Genomic DNA, 25600 nt, shown 5'->3' with positions numbered 1-25600 from the left:
ACACTTTTTGATAACCCATAGGTCAGTCCAGATTTCTTAAAGAAAGGAAGAAGATATTTTAAATTAAATGGCAATAGAAATACAACACAGCAAAACTTGTGAAGTGAAACCAAAGCCATACTTTAAAATAAATTTATAGGAGCACCTGGGTGGCTCAGTTGTTAAGCGTCTGCCTTCAGCTCAGGTCAAGATCCCAGGGTCCTGGGATTGAGCCCTGCATCGGCCTCCCTGCTTGGGTAAGCCTGCTTCTCCCTCTCCCACTCCCCCTGCTTGTGTTCCCTTTCTCGCTGTATCTCTCTCTGTCAAATAAATAAAATCTTTAAAAATAAAATAAAATAAATTTATAGGGGCACCTGGGTGGCTCAGTTGGTTAGGAGACCAACTCTTGATTTCAGCTCAGGTCATGATCTCAGGATGGTGAGATTGAGCCCTGTGTAGGGCTCTGTACTCAGTGTAGAATCTGCTTGTCCCTCCCACCTCCCCCTGCTTATGCATACTCTCTCTCAAATAAATAAATAAAATCTTTTTTAAAAAATAAAAAAATAAAAGAAATTTATAGCCATAAATACATATATCAAAAAGAATAACGGTTGAGGGGCGGAGCAAGATGGCGGAGGAGTAGGAGACCTGGATTTCGTCTCCTCTCAGGAATTCAGCTGGGTAGGGATCAAACCATTCTGAACACCTACAAACTCAACAGGAGATCGAAGAAAAGAAGAGCAACAACTCTCTGAACAGAAAAGCGACCACTTTCTGGAAGGTAGGATACGCAGAGAAGTGAATCCGAGGCGATATTCGGGAGGATAGACGGCGGGGGATGGGGCCTCCATCCGTCACTTCTGGCAAGTGATAGAGCAGCAGAGCACAAAATCGGAACTTTTAGAAGTCTGCTCCGCTGAGGGACGTCACTCCGGTGGCGAAGTGGGGGGTGGAACCCCCGTGGGACAGTGTGGTCTCAGGACCCTCGGGGTCACAGAAAGACCGGGGGTGCCTGAGTGCGGCAGAGCTCCCAGGTATCGGAGCGGGGAAGCCGGCTGCAGAGACGGAGCCCAGGCGCGGGCTCTCAGCTCGGGGTTGCCATAAACCGTGGTCCGTGGCACAGTCGGGCCACTGCTCCTCCAGCGGGGACCCAACAAGCGGCAGATCCGGGGAGACTCCCCTTCCTCCCCCGGGAGGAGAGGTGCGGGAGCGCACCGCAGGAATCTGCTGGGTTTGGAGACTCCACATGGGATCGGGTGCCAGATAGAAATGCTCGGTCACAGGCCGGGTGAGCACGGAGTGCGGCCGGAGACCGGGGAGACGGGAGTGACTGCTTTTCTCTGGGGGCTCGCTGAGGAGCGGGACCCCGAGTTCTCGGCTCCTCCGGGGCGGAGACTGGGAGGCCGCCATTTTCACTCTCCGCCTCCAAAGCTGTACGGAAAGCTTGCAGGGAATAAAAGCTCCCGAGAGCAAACCCGAGCAGATTACTTAGCCCGGACCGGCAAGGGCGGGGCAATTCCCCCTCCGGCAGAGACATTTGGGAACCACGGCAACAGGCCCCTCCCCCAGAAGATCAGCGAGAACAGCCAGCCAAGACCAAGTTTACCGATCAATGAGAACAGCAGAACGCCAGCGCTAGGGGAACACTGCACATAGAATCCATGGCTTTTTTACCGTGATTCTTTAGTCTTTCAAAGTAAATTATTCTTTTTAACTGTCTTTTTTTCTTTTTTCTTTTTTTCTTTTTTTTTTGAATTTTTCTTTTTCCCTTTTTCAACCAACATCTTATCAATCCCTTTTTTAAAAAAACATTTTTATTTTTCATTTTTAGAGTCATATTCTATCCCTTCATCGTAGTTACCCGTATTTTTGGCATATATATATAAGTTGTTCTCTCTTTAAAATTTTGAGATAGTTTCTTCTAACAGATCAAAATATACTCTAAATCTCTAGTGTATGGTTTTTTTCTACTCCCCTGCCTGATCACATTCTCTCCCTTTTTTCTTTTTTTCTTTTTTTTAAATCCTCTTCTTTCTTTTTTCAAACAACTTATCAATTCCTTTTATAAAATTTTTTATAATTTCCATCTTTACAGTCATATTCTATCCCTTCATCATATCAACCCTTATTTTTGTACATATATAAGTTTTTCTTTCTTTAAAATTTTGGGAGGCACTTTCTTTTAACAGACCAAAATACACCCAAAATCTAGTGTGTGGCACTGATCTATAAACCAGCCTGATCATATTTGATCACATTCTGTTTTTGTTTTGTTTTGCTTTGTTCTGTTTTTGTTTGTTTTTATCTTTATCTTTATCTTTTTCTTTTTTCCTTTTTTCTTTCTTTTTCTTTTTTCTCTCTTTCCCTTTCTTTTCCCACTGCTTCAGGTCTTTTCTGATTTGTTTAGAGTATATTTTCTGGGGACGTTGTTACCCTGCTAGCATTTTGTTCTCTCATTAATCTATTCTCCTCTGCACAAAATGACAAGACGGAAAAAATCACCTCAACAAAAAGAACAAGAGGTAGTACCGACTGCCGGGGACCTACTCAATACGGACATTAGTATGATGTCAGATCTAGAGTTCAGAATCATCACTTTAAAGATACTAGCTGGGCTTGAAAAAAGCATGGAAATTATTAGAGAAACCCTTTCTGGAGAAGTAAAAGAACTAAAATCTAACCAAGTAGAAATCAAAAAGGCTATTAATGAGGTGCAATCAAATATGGGGGCACTAACTGCTAGGATAAATGAGGCAGAAGAAAGAATCAGTGAGATAGAAGACCAAATGATGGAAAATAAAGAAGCTGAGAAAAAGAGAGATAAATAACTACTGGGTCACGAGGGCAGAATTTGAGAGATAAACGATACCATAAGACGAAACAACATTAGAATAATTGGGATCCCAGAAGAAGCAGAAAGAGAGAGAGGGGCAGAAGGTATAATGGAGCAAATTATAGCAGAGAACTTCCCTAATTTGGGGAAGGAAACAGGCATCAAAATCCGGGAAGCACAGAGAACCCCTCTCAAAATCAATAAAAATAGATCAACACCCCGACATCTAATAGTAAAACTTACGAGTCTCAGAGACAAAGAGAAAATCCTGAAAGCAGCTCGGGAGAAGAGATATGTAACCTACAATGGTAGAAACATTAGATTGGCAACAGACTTATCCACAGAGACCTGGCAGGCCAGAAAGGACTGGCAGGACATATTCAGAGCACTAAATGAGAAAAATATGCAGCCAAGAATACTATATCCAGCTAGGCTGTCATTGAAAATTGAAGGAGAGAGAAAAAGCTTCCAGGACACACAAAAACTAAAGGAATTTGCAAACACGAAACCAGCCCTACAAGAAATATTGAAAGGGGTCCTCTAAGCAAAGAGAGAGCCTAAAAGCAACATAGACCAGAAAGGAACACAAACAATATACAGTAACAGTCACTTTACAGGCAATACAATGGCACTAAATTCCTATCTTTCAATAGTTACCCTGAATGTAAATGGGCTAAATGCCCCAATCAAAAGACACAGGCTATCAGATTGGATTAAAAAACAAGACCCATCAATATGCTGTCTGCAAGAGACTCATTTTAGACCCAAAGACACCCCCAGATTGAAAGTGAGGGGGTGGAAAACCATTTACCATGCTAATGGACACCAAAAGAAAGCTGGGGTGGCAATCCTTATATCAGACAAATTAGATTTTAAACCAAAACTGTAATAAGAGATGAGGAAGGACACTATATCCTACTTAAAGGATCTATCCAACAAGAAGATCTAACAATTGTAAATATCTATGCCCCTAACATGGGAGCAGCCAATTATATAAGGCAACTAATAACAAAAGCAAAGAAACACATCAACAACAATACAATAATAGTGGGGGACTTTAACACCCCCCTCACTGAAATGGACAGATCGTCTAAGCAAAAGATCAACAAGGAAATAAAGACTTTAAATGACACACTGGACCAAATGGACTTCACAGACATATTCAGAACATTCCATCCCAAAGCAACGGAATACACATTCTTCTCTAGTGCCCATGGAACATTCTCCAGAATAGATCACATCCTAGGTCATAAATCAGGTCTCAACTGGTACCAAAAGATTGGGATCATTCCCTGCCTATTTTCAGACCACAATGCTTTGAAACTAGAACTCAATCACAAGAGGAAAGTTGGAATGAACTCAAATAGATGGAGGCTAAAGAGCATCCTACTGAAGAATGAATGGGTCAACCAGGAAATTAAAGAAGAATTAAAAAAACTCATGGAAACCCATGAAAATGAAAACACAACTATTCAAAATCTTTGGGATACAGCAAAGGCAGTCCTAAAAGGAAAGTATATAGCAATACAAGCCTTTCTCAAGAAACAAGAAAGGTCTCAAGTACACAACCTAACCCTACACCTAAAGGAGCTGGAGAAAGAACAGCAAATAAAGCCTAAACCCAGCAGGAGAAGAGAAATAATAAAGATCAGAGCAGAAATCAATGAAATAGAAACCAAAAGAACAGTAGAACAGATCAACGAAACTAGGAGCTGGTTCTTTGAAAGAATTAACAAGATTGATAAACCCCAGGCCAGACTTATCAAAAAGAAAAGAGAAATGACCCAAATCAACAAAATCATGAATGAAAGAGGAGAAATCACAACCAACACCAAAGAAATACAAACAATTATAAGAACATATTATGAGCAGGGCGCCTGGGTGGCTCAGTCGTTAAGTCTCTGCCTTCGGCTCAGGTCATGATCCCAGGGTCCTGGGATCAAGTCCCACATTGGGCTCCCTGCTCGGCGGGAAGCCTGCTTCTCCCTCTCCCACTCCCCCTGCTTGTGTTCCTGCTCTTGCTATCTTTCTCTCTGTCAAATAAATAAATAAAATCTTTAAAAAAAAAAAAAAAAGAACATATTATGAGCAACTCTATGCCAGCAAATTACATAACCTGGAAGAAATGGATGCATTCCTAGAGATGTATCAACTACCAAAACTGAACCAGGAAGAAATAGAAAACCTGAACAGACCTATAACCACTAAGGAAATTGAAGCAGTCATCAAAAATCTCCCAAAACACAAAAGCCCAGGGCCAGATGGCTTCCCAGGGGAATTCTACCAAACATTTCAAGAAGAATTAATACCTATTCTTCTGAAACTGTTCCAAAAAATAGAAATGGAAGGAAAACTTCCAAACTCATTTTATGAGGCCAGCATTACCTTGATCCCAAAACCAGACAAAGACCCCATCCAAAAGGAGAATTACAGACCAATATCCCTGATGAACATGGATGCAAAAATTCTCACCAAAATACTAGCCAATAGGATCCAACAGTACATTAAAAGGATTATTCACCACGACCAAGTCGGATTTATCCCTGGGCTGCAAGGTTGGTTCAACATCCGCAAATCAAGCAACGTGATACAATACATTAACAAAAGAAAGAACAAGAATCATATGATCCTCTCAATAGATGCAGAAAAAGCATTTGACAAAGTACAGCATCCTTTCTTGATCAAAACTCTTCAGAGTATAGGGATAGAGGGTACATACCTCAATATCATAAAAGCCATCTATGAAAAACCTACAGCGAATATCATTCTCAATGGGGAAAAACTGAGAGCTTTCCCCCTAAGGTCAGAAACGCGGCAGGGATGTCCACTATCACCACTGCTATTCAACATAGTATTGGAAGTCCTAGCCACAGCAATCAGACAACAAAAAGAAATCAAAGGCATCCAAATCGGCAAAGAAGAAGTCAAACTCTCACTCTTTGCAGATGATATGATACTTTATGTGGAAAATCCCAAAGACTCCACCCCAAAACTGCTAGAACTCATACAGGAATTCAGTCAAGTGGCAGGATATAAAATCAATGCACAGAAGTCAGTGGCATTCCTATACACCAACAACAAGTCAGAAGAAAGAGAAATTAAGGAGTCGATCCCATTTACAATTGCACCCAAAACCATAAGATACCTAGGAATAAATCTAACCAAAGAGGCAAAGGATCTGTACTCAGAAAACTATAAAATACCCATGAAAGAAATTGAGGAAGACACAAAGAAATGGAAAAACGTTCCATGCTCATGGATTGGAAGAACAAATATTGTGAAGGTGTCAATCCTACCTAGAGCAATCTACACATTCAATGCAATCCCCATCAAAATACCATCCACTTTCTTCAAAGAAATGGAACAAATAATCCTAAAATTTGTATGGAACCAGAAAAGACCCCGAATAGCCAGAGGAATGTTGAAAAAGAAAAGCAAAGCTGGCGGCATCACAATTCCGGACTTCCAGCTCTACTACAAAGCTGTCATCATCAAGACAGTATGGTACTGGCACAAAAACAGACACATAGATCAATGGAACAGAATAGAGAGCCCAGAAATGGACCCTCAACTATATGGTCAACTAATCTTTGACAAAGCAGGAAAGAATGTCCAATGGAAAAAAGACAGTCTCTTCAACAAATGGTGTTGGGAAAATTGGACAGCCACATGCAGAAGAATGAAACTGGACCATTTCCTTACACCACACACAAAAATAGACTCCAAATGGTTGAAAGACCTCAATGTGAGACAGGAGTCCATCAAAATCCTAAAGGAGAACACAGGCAGCAACCTCTTCGACCTCAGCCGCAGCAACTTCTTCCTAGAAACATCGCCAAAGGCAAGGGAAGCAAGGGCAAAAATGAACTATTGGGACTTCATCAAGATAAAAAGCTTTTGCAAAGCAAAGGAAACAGTCAACAAAACCAAAAGACAACTGACAGAATGGGAGAAGATATTTGCAAATGACATATCAGATAAAGGGCTAGTATCCAAAATCTATAAAGAACTCATCAAACTCAACACCAAAAGAACAAAGAATCCAGTCAAGAAATGGGCAGAAGACATGAACAGACATTTTTCCAAAGAAGACATCCAAATGGCCAACAGACACATGAAAAAGTGCTCAATATCGCTCGGCATCAGGGAAATCCAAATCAAAACCTCAATGAGATACCACCTCACACCAGTCAGAATGGCTAAAATTAACAAGTCAGGAAATGACAGATGTTGGCGGGGATGCAGAGAAAGGGGAACCCTCCTACACTGTTGGTGGGAATGCAAGCTGGTGCAGCCACTCTGGAAAACAGTATGGAGGTTCCTCAAAAAGTTGAAAATAGAGCTACCATATGATCCAGCAATTGCACTACTGGGTATTTACCCCAAAGATACAAAAGTAGGGACCTGAAAGGCTACATGCACCCCGATGTTTATAGCAGCAATGTCCACAATAGCCAAACTATGGAAAGAGCCAAGATGTCCATCAACAGATGAATGGATAAAGAAGAAGTGGTATATATATACAATGGAATATTATGCAGCCATCAAAAGGAATGAGATCTTGCCATTTGCAATGACGTGGATGGAACTGGAGGGTATTATGCTGAGCGAAATAAGTCAAACAGAGAAAGACATGTATCATATGACCTCACTGATATGAGGAATTCTTAATCTCAGGAAACAAACTGAGGGTTGTTGGAGTGGGGGGTGGGGTGGGAGGGATGGGGTGACTGGGTGATGGACACTGGGGAGGGTATGTGCTCTGGTAAGCGCTGTGAATTGTGCAAGACTGTTGAATCTCAGATCTGTACCTCTGAAACAAATAATGCAATATATGTTAAGAAAGAAAAAAGAAGAAGAAGAATGTAGCAGGAGGGGAAGAACAAAGGGGGGGAAATCGGAGAGGGAGAAGAACCATGAGAGACGATGGACTCTGAAAAACAAACTGAGGGTTCTAGAGGGGAGGGGGTGGGAGGATGGGTTAGCCTGGTGATGGGTATTGAGGAGGGCACGTTCTGCATGGAGCACTGGGTGTTATGCACAAACAATGAATCATGGAACACTATATCTAAAACTAATGATGTAATATATGGGGATTAACATAACAATAAAAAAAAAGAATAAAGGTTCAATATCAATTGTCTAAGTAAAAGCACTCATTTAATGTCCAACTCAAGAGGATAAACGAGAGGGGCCTCTGGGTGTCTCAGGTGGTTAAGTGTCACTCTTTTTTTTTTTTAAGATTTTATTTATATATTTGACAGAGAGAGACACAGCGAGAGAGGGAACACATGCAGGGGGAGTGGGAGAGGGAGAAGCAGGCTTCCCGCAGAGCAGGGAGCCTGATGCGGGGCTCGATCCCAGGACCCTGGGATCATGACCCGAGCCAAAGGCAGACGCTCAATGACTGAGCCACCCAGGCACCCCAAGTGTCACTCTTTTTAAAGCTTTTTTTTTGAGAGAGAGAGAGCACACATGGGGTGGGGAGGAGCAGAGGGAGAGGGAGAGGGAGAGAGAATCTTAAGCAGTCTCTGTGCTCAGCATGGAGCCAGTGCAGGGCTCAATCTCACAATCTTGAGACCATGACCTGAGCTGAAATCAAAAGTCAGGCACCTAACTGACTGAGCCGCCCAGGTACCCCAACCCTCCAACTCTTGATCTCAGCTCAGGTCTTGATCTCAGGGTTGTGAGTTCAAGGCTTTGGCTCCATGCTGGGTGTGGAGCCTACTTAAAAAAAAAAAAAAGAGGATAAAAAAAGAATAAATAATTAGGAACTAGAAAGCAAAAAATAGTAACGGTGGAAATTTCAGAAATAGATGAGAGTGTACATGCAATAGAGAAATCAATGAAACTAAAATTGATTATTTAAAAATACTAATAAGGGCGCCTGGGTGGCTCAGTTGGTTGGGCGACTGCCTTTGGCTCAGGTCATGATCCTGGAGTCCCGGGATCGAGTCCCGCATCGGGTTCCCTGCTCGGCGGGGAGTCTGCTTCTCCCTCTGACCCTCCCCCCTCTCATGTGCTCTCTCTCTCTCTCTCAAATAAATAAATAAAATCTTTAAAAAAATAAAATAAAATAAAAATACTAATAAAATTGATAAACTCCTAAGAAACTAATCAAGAGAAAAAGAGATGACATAAATTACCAACATCAGAGATGAAAGGAGACCATAATTACAGATTCCATAGGTGCTAAGAAGATAATAAGAAGATATAATAAATAATTTTAAGCCAATAAGTTACAAAATTTAGATGAAATGGATACATTGTTAGAAATATGCATCCTACTAAAACTGACACAAGAAGAAATAGATTATTAGAATAGTGCTATTCAAGTGATTGAATCTGTAATTCAAAGCCATTTAACAAACAAACATGGTATCATTGATGAATTATCCCAAATATTTAGGGGAGAGATAAACACCATTGTATACAAATTGTACCAAATTATGAAAATGGAGGAGATGGGAGGATAGAGATTTCCAGCCTGTTTTATGAGGAACAGCCTAATTTTGACACCAAAATCTGACAAGAATTCTACAAAAATGGAAAATTACAGGCCAATCTCATAAATATGGATACAACATCTTAAATAAAATATTAGCAAATTAAACCCAGTGCTATATAAAGATAACACATCATAATAAATTAGGCTTAATCTAGGAATATATGGTAGGTGTAACACTAAAAATCAACAATGTAATTCACCACATTATACCAATAAAGGGGAAAAATTATATTATCATCTCAGGCAATCAAAGGCAGCTGTTCTAGGCTTTCAAAGACGAGCTAGTGCTACAGAAGCAAGGACAATGGTCAGTCCTACCTGTTGGCATCTGCAGCCTCCCACTTCTTTTTATTCTGGGGATAGAAATGACAGAAGTATGTTCAATGCCTATGGTGTTGACAGTGCTACTTGTGGCCTCTTGTTCCCAGTAATGATCTGATTTTCTTTCTAATTGTGTCCTGTCAGCAGCCTGATTTTGGTCATGATTTCAGCCAACTTTTGTTCCTGCCCATTTTTGGATCCTGGTTCCCCAACCTGCTCAGTGATTCTAAATGCAATTCAATGGTCTTTCAGTTCTGCTGCATGTAATTAAGAACTCAGCTAACAAAGAAGGACAGGAGTTGGGTCAATCTGAACTTTTCTTGGTCTGGCCTTTCTGCTACCACCAGCTGCCTCTTAAAGTTAGAAGAATAATACAAAGAAACATAAGATAAAATCACAGTCTGATTTAGAGTGCTCACAAGCCTGGTGGTGGTGGGGCAAGAGTGGGTGGAAGAGAGAAGATGGAAGACAGCATGGAATTTGTTCCAGCAATAAAGGCTACATGTACAGATGGGATGGGAATGGGATTCTTTGGAGAACAGAGAAAGCCATGTTTCATGTCTCAGGTAGCACAAGTAGCCAAGGAGGGCTTGAGAGAACAGGTAATGATGGATGAGCTAAATCTTAATGCAGGAGTCCAATTTTCCTGGGTGGCTGGAGAGAGGAAAGATGTTCCATTTGTAGGAGTAAGCATGGACAAAGAGATGGAAGCTTGAGAAAGTAGTGTTTATGGGAATGGGAATGTTATGGATGGTTGAAGTGCCAGATGCGAGATGGACAGGTGGGAGATGACCCGGAGGGAGGGAAAGAGGGCAAGGCCAGATGATAAAGTACCTTGTTTACTGTTTAGGAGCTTAGATTTTTCCTGTGTCCCAAAAGGAAAGGATTGTGGAATATAAAGCCAATGTCACCAACCAGGAATTCTCACAGGAGTGTTGGAGTCCGAAAGAACCCCTGACTGGGAATAAAGAAAGCTCCTGCAATTGGCAGATTAAAACAAGCACCTTGAAAAATAAAAAAATAAAAAATAAAACAAGCACCTTGATCTGAAGCTCAGTTTAGTTCCAACACTCCCTCTCACCCCCATGACTCCTCACAATTTGTTTCTCCTTTACTCCAGGTTAAGGTAGAGACCACAGGGAAAGTACTTCAGCTGCTCTTCATCCCCTTCCCCTCCCCATTAATAGTAAAAGGTTAACAGCACCTTTTCCCTGGGGTTTGGGGCACAGGAAGAAGCCTGCTCTGGACTAGGCCCAGGAGGGGCAGTGCAACTTGCCTTCACACCTCCAAGAAGGCAACCTTCCCTGGGCCTCAGGTGAGTGACACCTGACCTTCTCTGCTCCCCTTACTACCTGCCCCCCCTTCCGCGCCAACCACCTCCTCGCCGCCGCCCCGCACCCCTAAGCTGGAACAGAGGGATTGTGATTCCCCATGACATCTTCACCACAGTTTCCAAACGATGGGGAAATCTGAGGCATTACAGACGTACTCCCCTTTGGGGGATATTTACCTCCAAGTGCGAATGAGGCAAATGACGCACACAAGTACTTCACCCTCTCCTCAACGACCTCAGCCGGCGCTCCAGGCCTACCCCACACCGGGGTGCTAAGCCGCCTGCTCGTCTTAACTGGACACCCAACACCATCCTTAATTAAGTTCTTTCCTGATGGCTGCCAGGTGCTCCCTTCAGCAGGACGGTGTTAATTCCAGCCTCCGGGGGCAGAGACCCGGCCCCCTTTCCCGGCACGTCTGCCCTTGCGCTAGCCCCTACCTGGAAACCCCCCTCCTGAGCTCCACGGCCCCCCTTCTCATGGTCGGGGGAGTTGCTTATTACGCTGCCAGGAAGTTCACGTCCGTTGCCCACCCGGGCGAACCCCGCAGGTATATAAGGACCGAGGAGAGCGACCCGGACCAGGCGGCGGGCGGCGAAGGAGGAGAAAGGAAGGAAGAAAAGTGACCTAACGAGGCCGCCGAGCATCCTCGCCCGGCGCAGAGGGAGTCGCCCAGAGCAGCCTCTCCGCAACAGGTAAGGGCGCAGCGGCACGGAACCTCGCTCTTACCCGGGAACCCCCTGCCCCTGGGCCTCGGGATGCTCTCGCCCGGCTCCCCATCGCTGACTTGAGGCGCCTTTGGCTCGCTGCGGTCTTGAGTTCTTTGAAAACTTTCTGTACTGAATGCGGCGTGGGAAGCCGCCCGCAGCGGAGCAGCGAGGGCCAGCCTCCGGATGGTGGGCGAACGGCTGCGACGCTGAAAGCGGTGCCTTCCAGGAGCCGGCGACCGCGTCTTCCCCGGGGAGTTGGGCTGCTAGGACCCCCGAGATTCCTACAGCCTTCTGGGGGTGATCTCGGTAAAGCCCCGCCTTTTGGCTCCTCTTCCTCTCGATTTCCTTGGGTAGGTGTCACTTCTTAAAAGATACCATGTACTGTAGAGCAAATTAACGTTGGAAATGAGAGCAGGAGAGTAAAGGCCAGAAGTTACAATAAACTCCCTGCATTCCAGATTTCTTTAGATTCAGACCCCTGAATCCTCGTTTCTCTGCCCACCTTAGCGCACCCGATGTGGCTGAGCTTCGATCCGGACACGGGTCTCTTCTATAAGACCCAGCTGGGGTTAAAAAGAGGTGGCCCGTGTGGGAACTGTCCAAGGTTCTGAACCACCCTCCGTGTGTGCCCTCAATAGGACCGCAGAGTGGACCTCCTATCCCGAAGACCCTAGATTGCAGGGCGGAAGCAGCCCTTCGAGCTGATGGAGGCTTAGGCAAGAGAGGTTTCCAGTGAAGGAGGGAGAGTCTGCAGGGCATTTGGATCCCCCCAGTTTTTCGCATATAAATGGGGAGGTGGTTGTTCTCACAGAATGGCTGGAAGAAGCCAAGGAGGAAAGTACGAGTGTGCATTATTTTGTCAATTGTGAACATATGCACAGATCACACCTTATTTAATGATTTAATATTCCTTAGACACTTTTGTTTTAGGACTTGATGCGTGTGTATCACGGTGAAAGGAGAAAACTCTGCACCTCTGCTCCTCTAATTTTTACAGAAGGGCATGACCAGCATGCACTTTTAGACTGAAAAACACAATGTTTCGCTTAGCTCAAAGAGAATTCACCTACACATATGAAGTTCTAATAAGTGTAGTTCTGTTATGGGGTTAATGTCAAGATTAGTAAATTACAAATTTCTATTTATTTTTCCAAGGCTTTCAACCATTGAATAATATATAACACTATCCCTACTTACAAAAAGCACAAGATTTGACATCTCCCCATTACTTTATTGCTTGAAAAAAAATGACACAAGGTAATATTTGTTCATTATAGAAAAATAGAAAATAAACATAAGCAAAAAGAAATCAAGTTGCTTTCAGGAAACTAACTTTTCAGCAGTAGAATGGAACTCTGAGAGGGTGGGCAGTGTGACTGTTACCATGTTGTACAACACAGACAGCCACTGGGGTAGAGAGAGAAGAAATGCTCTCTGGGCCTTCTCAGGCAGGCTTGAAATCATGAGGTAGGTTTTATGAAAATAGAAATCATCCCAGAATGGCCAGCCTTGAGGAGAATTGAACTGTAGTTGAGGGGACTGCCAGATCTGTATGATTTTGCTTCTTTCTCTACTAAGATGTTATTTTACACTTGCCCACAGTGATATGTAATGACCATTTTTCTGCCTCTCTTGTAAATCTCAACATTTTTCTGACCCAAATGTGCTGTGTGGTCTCAGAGTTTTAATCTAAATTGCTTTGGGCTCCATTCTTGAACTGGAGTGTCAAAATGTTCCAATGGGAACAGCCTGCCTCTGGTCAAGACTGGACACCAAGGTTGCTCTCCTGGTTGCCCCTTTAACCTGAGGTGCTGATGGTCCAGCTGACTGGCTGCCAGCGCCATCTGATGGCTGCTCTGAAGACACTCAAGTTGTGCCTGGCAATTTTTCAAGAAGGGAGCCCTGAGCTGGCTCAGCTTTGGGGGGAAGGAATGGGGGTGGGGCAAAGAAAAGGAAATGGCTTTCTGAACTAGACAACGGAAGCCAGAGAAGAACTTTCATTTCCAAAGCCTTCTCTATAAAAAATATTTGGCCACCCTTCTGCAAATAGGAGATTTCCTTTAAGCCAACGTTTTAAAATGCAAATGTCCACTAGGACAGATAAGAAAATTAGTCATCCACACCTTAATGTGAATTGCTTTTCTCATCTAATTAGGTTTCTTTCTACAGCTGGTTGAGATCTTCTGAACTCCAAAATGATTGTGGGTTGGTGGTGATCTAATAACAAAACTTGGAGTCAACTCGGGAAGCTGACCTGGGTGAGGGGGGACATGGCAGTGGGAGAAGTAGAGGGCTGGGGAAAGTGTTGGGCACAGGGGGCAAAGGGCAGCATCCGTGCTCCCTTCTTTACTGCATCCTGACCTCTTGACTTCAGCATCTGTTGAGAGGTACTTTCTGACTTTTCCAAAAGTGTCTTTGGTGGGTGTTCACAATGGGGGGTGGGTAGTTCTCTTCTGTTTTGTGTGTCCATTTCCTTCTCTTATACACTTATAGTATCTTCAAGTCCAGCTATTTCAGAGTACGTTTGAGAGACTCAGAGAACAATAGGGGGTCCAATATGTAATGTATCCTGAAGATGAGCCAGTTTTAAAAGAATGGGGGTCTGCATTAAAAATAAATATCTTCAAAGCTGCAGGAATCTGAGAAATAGTGATCATCTGAGTGATCTGTGTACAGGACATCAATTAGGTTGGCTGAGGTTTTTTTTTTTTTTTTTTTTTTTAAAGATTTTATTTATTTATTTGACAGAGAGAGAGAGAGCGAGAGCAGGAACACAAGCAGGGGGAGTGGGAGAGGGAGAAGCAGGCTTCCCGCCGAGCAGGGAGCCCGATGTGGGACTCGATCCCAGGACCCTGGGATCATGACCTGAGCCGAAGGCAGACGCTTAACGACTGAGCCACCCAGGCGCCCAGGTTGGCTGAGGTTTTGGCCAAATTGGCCAGAGGTTTTATTTGCCTTTATGCAAACCTACTATTCATAGGAAACAAGAGTTTCTGAAGAATGATAGGATCCTAGTGGATGAGGAAGAGAATAGACCATCTTGAGCAGGAATGTCAGACTCCCTTGTCTTTCCCAAGTTACTCCTTGGTCTGGAGTGTTAGAACTATGGCTTCATGAAGGTGGTGAAATAGGAAAGTTCAGGGAGAACAGGAGAACTTAGCCTTAGTTGTCATGAACACCTGAATTATTATCTCTCTGGGACTCAGTTTCCCCATCTCTCAAATAAGGGCTGGACCAAATGATCCCTAAAATAGCTTCCAGCCCTAACCTCCTTTGGGGTCTGATTTTTAACAGGAGACAAAGGGGAAATTGTGCATAGATTACCCAGGTCCCTCTCCCCTCCTCTCCACCACAACTCACACCAAACTTCTCCTTGAACTGCTCCTGTCCTCAAAAAGCCTTGAGCTCCACAAATGAATGTGTTGTTAATATTGGCTCACAGTGCTTCCTGGTCAGTGGCCAACATTGTTCTGCTCCTTGCAGGGGTCCCACCAATCTTGTTTGCCTCCGCAGAGCCTCAGCCTGCCTGGAAGATGCCGAGATCGTGCTGCAGCTGCCCAGGGGCCCTGCTGCTGGCCTTGCTGCTTCAGGTCTCTGTGGAAGTGAGTGGCTGGTGCCTGGAAAGCAGCCAGTGTCAGGACCTCACCACGGAAAGTAACCTGCTGGTATGTGGACTGTGGCTGCCATCTTGGTTTGGGCATTGGATGGGGCTGGGGCTGGGACTGGGACTGCACAAAAGAAAGGGGCGTGGGGAAGGGGAAATTCATTCCCAGAGATATGGGTAACTCAGCTCAGGGTAGGAACAGATCTCTAAGGTGGAGTCAGAATTGAGCCAAGGAGGGGAGGAAGCAGCTTCAGGGAGATGGGTCTGGTCCACAGTTTCTACTTATCTTCCTGCCCTGTCTTCTGGTATGATGACCCACTCCATTTAAGCTATTTAGAGATACTGCTGTTAAAATAATAACAGTGACAGTAACAGCAATAATAATTGTTCCCTCTATGGATTCTACATTTTCAATCTTTTAGACGTTTTATTCCTTTTTAAATAACCTCATATCACTTGACATTTTCATTCCCTTTCTACTACCAATTACAAAGTCAGCTAGGTCGTACTGCAAATCATCTCCAGTGGGAGAAGGAAAAACCCAGGTGCCATTTTCCTCTAACTGGTGCCAAATGTCTCATGCTTCTTCCAGAGGACTGGCCGGCAGTCTTTCCAGAAGCATGTAAAGGCCCTTTGTGCCAGGCTGGGATTGTGTGTGTGTGTCTATTGGAAGGCATAAATGAGAAATTATACCAAGTTAAGGACTCAAAGACACACCGCCAGTGTCAGTGACTGAGTTCCGTCGTGCTGCCAGCACCTTCCTGGTGAGGGTGGAACGTACATCACTACATTCTGTGTGTTTTGTCAATGAAGAAGCTAGTTAAGGTGAAAAGAGAGAACTCAAAAACATAGAGCAGGTTTCATGTACAATATAAAATAGAAAGAGCGAGCCCAGGGAATACTGTTAGTTCTATTTCAGAGACAGACCCAAGAGACCCTTGATTGGAAATACCCACTGCATAGCCTCTCCTGTTGAGAGCCCATCAGGGAAGGAGAAGTGACCACAGTCAGAGCCCACGAGTTCCACCCCAGCTCTGCCACCGAAAAGTCGTGGAAACTTGCCAAGGTCCTTTTACCTCTCCGAGCTTCCTGCTTCGTTATATGTCCAGAGGAGAGGAGTATGAGATAGTTTTTACTTTCCACTGTTAATATTCAGCAGCATCATAATTCTAAATCCCCGGAGTATGAAATTCCCAATTCAACAGAGTGGGTGGGATCCTTCTGTTTCCTCCTTTGCAGTCCCAAGTAACTGAAAACTCAAGGCTGCAGCCTATAGGTCATTTTCTCAGGCAAATGTGTACCATAGTGGAGTTGTCTGCTTACAGAGAGCAGAGACATATGCTCCATGACCCATGCTCCATGGCTGTTTACCCCTCCCTCCAGTCAGAGTGAGGTAACAGGGATGTGAACTACTCCCTCGCAAAGCTCACTGATTGGGGAAAGTACTGGATCAGCTCAAAAGACTTGAAAGAACCAAAGAAAGTGCCAGATGGCATGGGAAAATTTTTGAGGCATGATACAGGGAGATGGCTGGGGTAGGGCATGAGTTAGATGTGCAGATCACCGGGGAAAGGTTGAGGCCTTATTGAAAACACAGGCTCTAGAGGCCAGACTTCTATTCCTCCCACCCGAATAGATTCTCGCCCAAATTTCAGCCCAATGCCCCTCTCAGACTCAAACTGAACCATGCTTATTTATTTGATTTATTCACTATTCATTAAGTGCCAACAACTACCACCCATTTACCATTTATTGATCAATGCCTATATAGCATGCATATTAAGGTAAGACAGTGACCCTGCTCACCAAAGCTCTGGGATAAGTCAGCCAACGAATGGGATGGGGGTATCTGTTGCAGCTGCCAGGCAGAAGAACCCAGGGGTACAGGGGACAAAAGAGGCGATGAGTCTCGGACGCCCGCGGGCGCCAACAGGGCGGGGAGGCCCGCCGTCCTGCCCGCACGTGCTGAGGGCCGCGGGCGCCGCGCGGGGGGCGGGGCTGCCGGGCGAGGCGGCCCTAACGCCCCGCGCCCGCGGCCCTCCCCGCAGGCGTGCATCCGGGCCTGCAAGCCCGACCTCTCGGCCGAGACACCCGTGCTCCCCGGCAACGGCGACGAGCAGCCGCTGACCGAGAACCCCCGGAAGTACGTCATGGGCCACTTCCGCTGGGACCGGTTTGGCCGCCGCAACGGCAGCGCGGGCCAGAAGCGCGAGGAAGAGGAGGTGGCGCTGGGCGAGGGGCGCGCCCCGCTGCCCGAGGGCGGCCCGGGGCTCCGCGGCGATGGCGGCGAGGCCGGCCCGCGCGAGGGCAAGCGCTCCTACTCCATGGAGCACTTCCGCTGGGGCAAGCCTGTGGGCAAGAAGCGGCGCCCGGTGAAGGTGTACCCCAACGGCGCCGAGGACGAGACGGCCGAGGCCTTCCCGCTCGAGTTCAAGAGGGCGCTGGCCGGGGAGCGGCCTGAGCCGGCGCTCGGCCCCGAGGGCCCGGCCGAGGGCGGGGCGGCCCTGGGCGACCTGGAGTACGGCCAGCAGGCCGAGGCCGAGGGGGCCGAGAAGAAGGACGGCGGGCCCTATAAGATGGAGCACTTCCGCTGGGGCAGCCCGCCCAAGGACAAGCGCTACGGCGGCTTCATGAGCTCCGAGAAGAGCCAGACGCCCCTGGTGACGCTCTTCAAAAACGCCATCATCAAGAACGCCCACAAGAAGGGCCAGTGAGGGCGCCGCGGGGCCCCGGGCTTCTCTCCCCGGGAAGTGGACCCTGAGGCCCCCTCTCCTCGCCCGCCCTCCGGCCGCCTCCCAGCCTGGGTGGGCTCCTCGCTCAGGCGGGGATAGGCCGGTAGGCAGCCTCCTAAAGCCGTCTGTAGTTAGGAAATAAAACCTTTGAAGTTTCATGTCTGACTCCCGACTTTGAATGTCCACTGCGTGAATAAAATAAAAATACATGTCCATCAAAAAAAGAGCGGCGTATGTTGCTTGGAGGGACAACGGTTTCCACGTGACCACAGGGTAGTATATTTCATAGGACACAGTGGGAATGAAAAGAAAATGTGCCCCCGCCCCCCATGGGTCTTAAAGGGAAGCGTGCAGGAGCTCCCCTCTATTAAAGAACAAAAATTCAACTGAGTAAATCTGAAGATGTAATTGGCTTTATTAAGTGATGAGTCTAGTAGCATCCCATCTAGCAAGTAGAAGGAAGCTCAGAGGAGTTGTACAAGATGGAAGGTTTTTATAGGAAGGAGGGTTGGGCGAGAAGGTTATTAGCAAAAGAAAGAATTGTTCAGGGCAAGGTCTTTCCCTTAGAAAAGCAGGGGGGTCGGGCGCCTGGGTGGCTCAGCTGGTTAAGCGACTGCCTTCGGCTCAGGTCATGATCCTGGAGTCCCTGGATCGAGTCCCGCATCGGGCTCCCTGCTCTGCAGGGAGCCTGCTTCTCCCTCTGACCCTCCCCCTTCTCATGTGCTCTCTCTCTCATTCTCTCTGTCTCAAATAAATAAATAAAATCTTTAAAAAAAAAAAAAAAGCAGGGGGTCTCATGCTGATTACCTTTTGGGGTGCGGGTGTGTGATGTGTGCATGCATGCCCACTGTGCATGTCTGCACGTTGAGGGGGGTGGGCGGCAAATGGAAAGGACCCATGTGACAAGATTACCTGATTGGTGCTTATCAGGAAATTCCTGATTAAGGAATTAGATTTACATTTCCGGGGGGGGGGGGTGTTGAAACTGCAATTAGGTAAGGTATTAAGCCCCGGTTTGGTGACTTGGCCTAAGTGATGCTATTTTGGGTCTGTGGTTTTCTTTTTAACATATCTGAGAGCCAGTCCAACATTGGTTGAAGCTCCTTGTTACTGGGGGGCGCTCTGGGCTGTGAGGTGGGAAGCTGTGGTAATGTCTCCCTGAATCTGGCTTTCTGTGTGACCTTAGGCAAGTCTCTATACTTTTCCAAGATTTGGTTCTCTCATCCATCCACCCCTCTCTTCCTAGTGTGAGGATTAATGAGAAAATAGATGTGATCTTTTTTATCACTGAGAGGCTACGTGTGACAGCTTAGGGTGGGTAACAGTTCAGATTGATTGCACTCCCAGGCTACTCACAAATACTGTCAAACACTTGTTCTCACTTACATAGACACCGCACCCCACCCCCACCCCGGCCCCATGGAGACACATCTGTATAAATACAACACAATGTACACGGATGCTTCTTCCTGTCCCTCAGGCTCAAGCCTTCATGTCTCTGTATTCTCGCCCTAGCTATGCCCAAACTCCTCCCCATGTAGCCTAGCTACAGCCTTTCTCTTTATTATACTCAGTGCTTGGCCTCGACTATCCCAATAGCTTCCTAACCAGCCAGTGTCCTTGTCTCCAGTCCCTCTCCTCCCCAACCCATCATACACAAGTTTTTCAGATTAATGTATACAAAATCTTGCTTTCCTCACATTCCCTGGTTCAAGAACCAAAAGTCACCCCACCCCAATTTGCCATCAATGTCAAATTCCAGGCCATGGCATGTAGGACCCTCGTCCATCAGCTTCACTCTCCTTACCAAACCCCATTTCCTATGTTTCCACTGACTGGTCTCATTCTTCTTTTCCCTTCCTCCTTCACCCTCTGCCTGGAACTCCCCACCTCCCCCCACCATTTCTGAAACCCTTTTTAAAACATGAGCCCAGGCTTGACTCCAGTTCTGCTGGGGAACTTGTGATCTCTTCTAGCTGAGTCTCCTCATTCTCAGCCCTGGAGGGCACATAGTCCAGCTCGAATGGCAAGTTCCTAGCTGCATATATTCTTGTGTTCAGGGAAACTCCAAGGTCCAGAGGGCAAATGCTTGGGGTTGTGTTTCTTTCTTTTCTTTTTTTTTTTTTTTTAAGTAGGCTCCATGCCCAGCACCCCTGTTTTTCTTTCATATGTCCCCACAGTGTTTGTATAATGTTGGGGCCATGGATTTACAGCCACACACATTTACAATTCACAAAAAACTCACACTTATATACACACAGAGATCCACACATACATGTCAATTGCATTAGACATACCAGTGGATGGTAAAGATCATATCCAGCTGGGAAACATTTGTGTATGGCTCTTGCACATAGACCCCCATATTTTGATGCTCTAGGAGTTCATAATTAAAGAAAACCGGAATGCACCCTGGGAAATCTTGTGTGAAGGGAACCAGAAAGCCCGATTCTTAAGTCTAAAGTCTCCCCCACAGTGGGTTATATAATGGGGCTAGAGTCTAGTCACTGTGATGAAGAAATGGGCCAGGCTTTCCCATCTGAGGATGCTCCCATGCTGGGAATCCTGAGCTTCATGTTTACATCTTAGTAGCATCTTTTCCCCCACTCTCCTTCCTTTTTAGGTGAGTAAAGTAATGGTAGGTGGAGGTGGCTAAATGTCAGTAGTTAATGTTGGTATTTCCAGATCCTGTTTGCATCCCAAAAAAATTCACTTACTTTTTTTTTTTTTTAAGATTTTATTTATTTGACAGAGAGAGACACAGTGAGAGGGGGAACACAAGCAGGAGGAGTGGAGAGAGAGAAGCAGGCTTCCCACTGAGCAGGGAGCCCGATGTGGTGCTCGATCCCAGGACCCTGGGATCATGACCTGAGCCGAAGGCAGACGCTTAACAACTGAGCCACCCAGGCGCCCCCAAAACCACTTACTTTAAAGAAATCAAATACACAACCATGTGGTGACAACATTAACATTTATTTGAAAAGGGCATCATGAAGACTTATTGGGAAATCATGACTAATAGTCCTAAAGAATGATCTTGCTGAAGAGTCCTTCTTCCTACCACCCCCCCTTACCCCCACTCCTCTTTCCCCTTTCTTAAAATAAAACTAATTTGATTCAATGAGTTTAAAATACAGAAAACTGCCATAGGCACGAATTCTGCACTCCCATACACCTACATCAGCTGTGATGTACATATATTGTCAACTAGGAACTGCCTGGCACATACACTCTCAGCCAGGTCATGAGGGTCTAGATGGACACAGACACGTTACGATGCATGGGTAATGCTGCAGCATTTGTGGGTGTACAGCTCTGCACGCCACAGCCAGAATCGACAGTCATGGAGGAAGAGCTCAGAAGGGGAAAGCGATGGCCTGAGGCCCTAAGGTCCCCTGAAGGAGAAAAGACCTGGTCAGCCTGGCCGGTGCTAAAGGAGAGCACAGAAAACTGCCCTCTGACCCCAACAGGCCACAGAGCCCCGTCCACAGTCCCCATGTCTTCTCCCCACTCCCCCAGGGGCCAGGCCCACCATGACCATCCTTCCACAATCTTCAGACCTAGGGTCACTTTAACCAGAAGATTTCTAGGGGATGGAGCAGCAGCACGTGGCCCTAAACCTCCCCAGACACCAGGAAGATACCTTGTTTCAGCAGGATCTGCCTGCCAGGGTCTATGGGTTAGGGGAAGCAGGCACGACCTGATCTCATGAGCCGTCCTTTCCCACAGACCCCCAAAGGCCAGTTGCCATTTTATGGTCACAGAGAACGATTGGGAGAAATGGCCTCACTTCCCAGTGACATTCTCTGTGACCAGGTCAGAAGGCCTGGGGACCGTGCAACAGCAACTGGAAGCTATCATGACCCAGGGGCCCCCAGAGAAGCCCAGCGGTCAGACTTTGAGCTGTTTTAAGGTACCCCAAGCTGCTGTGATTCTTAGGCCAACTGAAACATGGCCTTTGGGACCCAGACCACCCAGGGCAAAGGGCAGCATGTATATGATCTTCATACTTCCCAAGCACTGTAGATGGTCCCAGCCCCACCTCTTCACTGCCCACCCATCTGTACTTGTGTAGGAAGCTGGACAGAGGACAGCATCTGGGGGAGGACCTTTCTAATTCTTCTCACCTGCTTGGGCTCCTCCTTTGGTGAGGAGGCATTTAGGAGTCAAGGAACTACTTATCTCTACTTTTCAGAGAGAGGAAAATGGGGACAGGCATAGGGCACTGGGGACCCTATAGAAAGGAAAACAAGGAGCCTCCAGGATCATACTAGTAATTTCTGCTGACTTGCTTCTTACTCACTTACATGATTCAACCAAATTAACAGAACCTCGAAATCATGCCTTAAGTTCTGCCAACAGAGTGCTAACCAAACCTACCCCTTGGCCATGAAGCAAGAGTCCTCAGTAGTCTAGGGAGCAGCTGGTTTGGGTGGGCTTGCTGGCTCTGGCCAAACAGAGACAGGCAGCAAGAAGGGTCGGTCACGGGACACAGGGCAGCCAGACGCCAGAGGGCTTGGAAGGCGGTAAGCAGTGACTTTAAGCCCAAGGCCAGGGCGCCCACCACGCTCTGCTCTGCCTCTCTCCCTGGGCTCGTGGGAGGAGGGTGTCACTTCCTGAATCTGAGGGATATTTGGCTAGAATCCAGGTTCTCCTTCATGTCAGCAGGCAATCCAGTATTCTACTGAGTGTAAGTTTTTAAATTGAAATGGAGAAGAGGGCACTCAAGGAATGGCTAGTTCTCCAGAAGAAGCGCATCTTTGCTAAGCAGTTGTGAGGTAAGGAAAGAGCCGCTTCGGACAGAGACAGGGGTGAGTGTATGAAGAATGGTAACCCTGCACCTGTTTCTTCACTCTGTTCCCAGGGTGGGGAAGAGGGAGAGGCATCTGAGTGGGCCTACAGATCTCTGGTTCTAGTGCTGGCTCTAGAAAGAGGCTCCAGGGCCATGATGCCCCGTCCCAGGACCAGGACCCCAAGGGCAGGGCTCAGGTTGCAGCTGCCATGGGGTAGACCCTAAAGTCAAGTGGACACAAGAAAGAAACAGGGTTTCTCATCAAAGCCAAGCAGGGGATACAGATGGAAAGATCCAGTAAGGAAAGACATGTTTGTGGCTCAAGATTGAGATGTCCTCTAACGTTTCTTCCAAAGGTTATTTGCCTTCACATTTTATTTTAAATTTTCTTAATAAAGAGATAGTAAGGTAAAGCGAAGTCTAAGTTCATGCTTATAAATTTGGGTTGAGCATTAGCCAAGAGCCAGAGCCAAAAGCCAAAAGTGGGGGTGGGGTGGCGTGCAGGAGCCCTGCTCCTTGGGCCTTGTAATCATGCAGGCCATCTGGAAGCCACAGGCCCATAGCACAGAGGCACCGACCAGGGTGGAAACTACAGAACGAGAGTCAGAGAGCCCCCCTATTCAAAACAGCTATTGCACATGTAATGGGAAAATGCCTATGTTAAGGTTTTCCCAGTTCAGGAAAATACACCTATTTATCCTCATAATCAGGCTTTCATTGTTTGTCTGTGCAGGGCTGTGGGCAAGGGTGTGACCAGACGGTGTCCCAAGAAGCCCCCTCCCCTTAGCAGAAACATCCTGCTTCTGACCCTTCCTCATACTGCCTAAAATTGTACCCTCAGAAGGGATTCCTTTGGGTCAAGAAATCTACTCATTCTCCCTCTTTTTAAAAAGCAAATTCTCCAGGGAGGAATCCTTTGACCATTCACACCTTACTGGGAGTTACATCAGCTCAGAAAAGTTATGGGAAGTTTTCCTGGAAGAGAAGAGAAGGGCTATTTTGGACCGTAGGGTGCTGCCACGGGAGGAGACCCAGGAGGCCCTGGAGGCACAAAGGCCCCCGACGGGAGGACGGGTGGGGGAGCAGAGAGAGCACAGCAGAAGGCCTTCTAGCTCTGCAGCAGCCCCTCCTTTGCACACAGACAGGCAGGGACCTCAGGGAAAATGGAAACCCAGAACCCAAAGGGGTCTCCACTGCCTCTCCCCAAGCCTCAAGTCTGCCAGTTGGCATTGATGTCCTGACTTTGTCCAAAGAGTGAAGAGATCATTCTAATATTAGGTGCTGGATCCTTCTTTCCTTGAATGAAATATCCAAAAGGTTGACTCTGACATCCTTGAGGGGCAAAATGCTATCCTCATAACCCCCTCCCCTTCCTCCTCCCCAAACCAGGCTGGGAGTCTCTTGCATAGGAAGTGGGCAGGCCTGGGGGCCCTTGCATTTCCTCTTTCTTTTGAGCCATGTGGAACCAGATTTTCTTGAACCAGATTATCTCATTCTGCCCTCCCTCAACCCAGAGGCTGTAGAAACACGCTAGGATCCTCAGGAAGAAAGGCATCGGAGAGAAAACTCAGCTTAGAGAAACATCCAGGAGGGGGAGAACCATGGGAGGACCCAGCAAGCTCCCTGTCAGTGAAGGAGGTGAGAAGCTGCTACAAGGGATGTGGCCTTGCCCACTTCTGCCCGCTGTTCCGCTCTAGGGGGCAGGCCCAGCCTGGGGAGAGCCAGCCCCCTCTACAGCCAACCTGCCCACCCTTGATTTTTATCCTTTCTTGCCTTGCGTGGTGTCTCAACTGCAGTTCCTGTTGGAAGGGCTTGACATGAATTAAGAACAGAAAGAATCACAAGGACACAACCAGCAGGGCGAGCAGGGGAGTGGAGGGAGAAGAGGAGGCGGGGAACGCTTTGGAAGAGAGCAGGTGCCTCCCAGCCTTGCACAGCACTGCTTTCCCAGAGCAGCTGGGAGCTTGCCCGGCTTCCTCCTGACTGCAGTCCGAGGCAGTCCGTGTCTCTGTCTAGTTCCCTCCTGCGGGGTTGGCAGCTGTGCCCCCCAGGCCCACCCCCAGGAAAGCCCTTCCTACGCTACACCAAGCAGGAGCTTCTCGGGACCCCCGCCTCCCTCTGGAGACCCCCATGGTTCTCAGCTCCTGGTGGACACAAAGGGTGGGTGAGATGCTTATTGGCCCCAGAGGGGCAGGACACCGATCTCCCTCAGGGAAGACAAGGAGGAAGTGGGAGGGCTGAGAGGGGGCCCGAGGCTCCACCTTGCGTAGCTGGGGAGGTGCTTTTTCTCTGAGACCCCAGTTTGATTTCCATGCCATGGGGGTGGGTTGTGAGGGCGAGCCCCTCCCTCAGACCCCACCCCTCCGAGGCGCTCCGTCTTCTGGAATTCAGTATACGCACAGATCGGGAAACTTCATCTCGTAGACGGGGATGGAGTGGTTCTGAGGCTGGCCATAGGCTGCGGTGATGGTGCCCGATGGGCTTGGAGGGGGCCTGGGAAGGAGCACATGGAGGAGAAAGGCGTGAGAAGGGGGCTCTGGGCTCCCACCCCGTGCAACCAAAAAGAGCAGCTAATTTGGGTTTTTCTTTGAACAGGGACCAGAAACTGTCACTCCATGGGTTCCTGGGTTGCAAGTTCTAGAATCTTCTAGACTTCACTTGAAGTCTAGCTTCACTGCAGGCTCTACAGTGACATTGTTGCTTTAGAAAGTGCCAGCCTGGGACACTAGGACCCCTGGCTCTTTTCTGGGGCTCACTGTGCTGTCTCTTTCTCTCTCTAGTCTTGCTTTC

General features: G+C 47.0%; 2 protein-coding genes across 4 annotated transcripts in view; one reads left to right on the top strand and one right to left on the bottom strand.

Annotated features, from left to right (window-relative positions):
- The first annotated feature begins 736 nt into the window (after positions 1-736).
- Positions 737-18176, top strand: POMC (proopiomelanocortin). The gene is made up of 5 exons (XM_036110229.2): positions 737-760; positions 10871-10956; positions 11523-11667; positions 15196-15347; positions 17335-18176. Exons 4-5 carry the CDS (start codon positions 15216-15218, stop codon positions 17998-18000), a joined length of 798 nt encoding a protein of 265 aa, XP_035966122.1. The 5' UTR covers positions 737-760; positions 10871-10956; positions 11523-11667; positions 15196-15215; the 3' UTR covers positions 18001-18176.
- A 2796-nt stretch (positions 18177-20972) lies between these two features.
- Positions 20973-25600, bottom strand: part of EFR3B (EFR3 homolog B) — an 87662-nt gene continuing 83034 nt past the window's right edge. For all 3 annotated transcript variants that reach the window (XM_078056054.1, XM_078056055.1, XM_078056053.1), the window contains exon 23: positions 20973-25303. In XM_078056054.1, the coding sequence (XP_077912180.1) occupies positions 25198-25303 (106 nt within the window). In that variant the 3' untranslated portion in view covers positions 20973-25197. The remainder of the gene's footprint in view (positions 25304-25600) is intronic.

The sequence above is a fragment of the Halichoerus grypus genome, chromosome 10 (assembly GCF_964656455.1).
Source record: "Halichoerus grypus chromosome 10, mHalGry1.hap1.1, whole genome shotgun sequence".
In the NCBI taxonomy this organism is placed as follows: domain Eukaryota; kingdom Metazoa; phylum Chordata; class Mammalia; order Carnivora; family Phocidae; genus Halichoerus; species Halichoerus grypus.
This window is presented reverse-complemented; position numbering and strand designations above follow the sequence as displayed.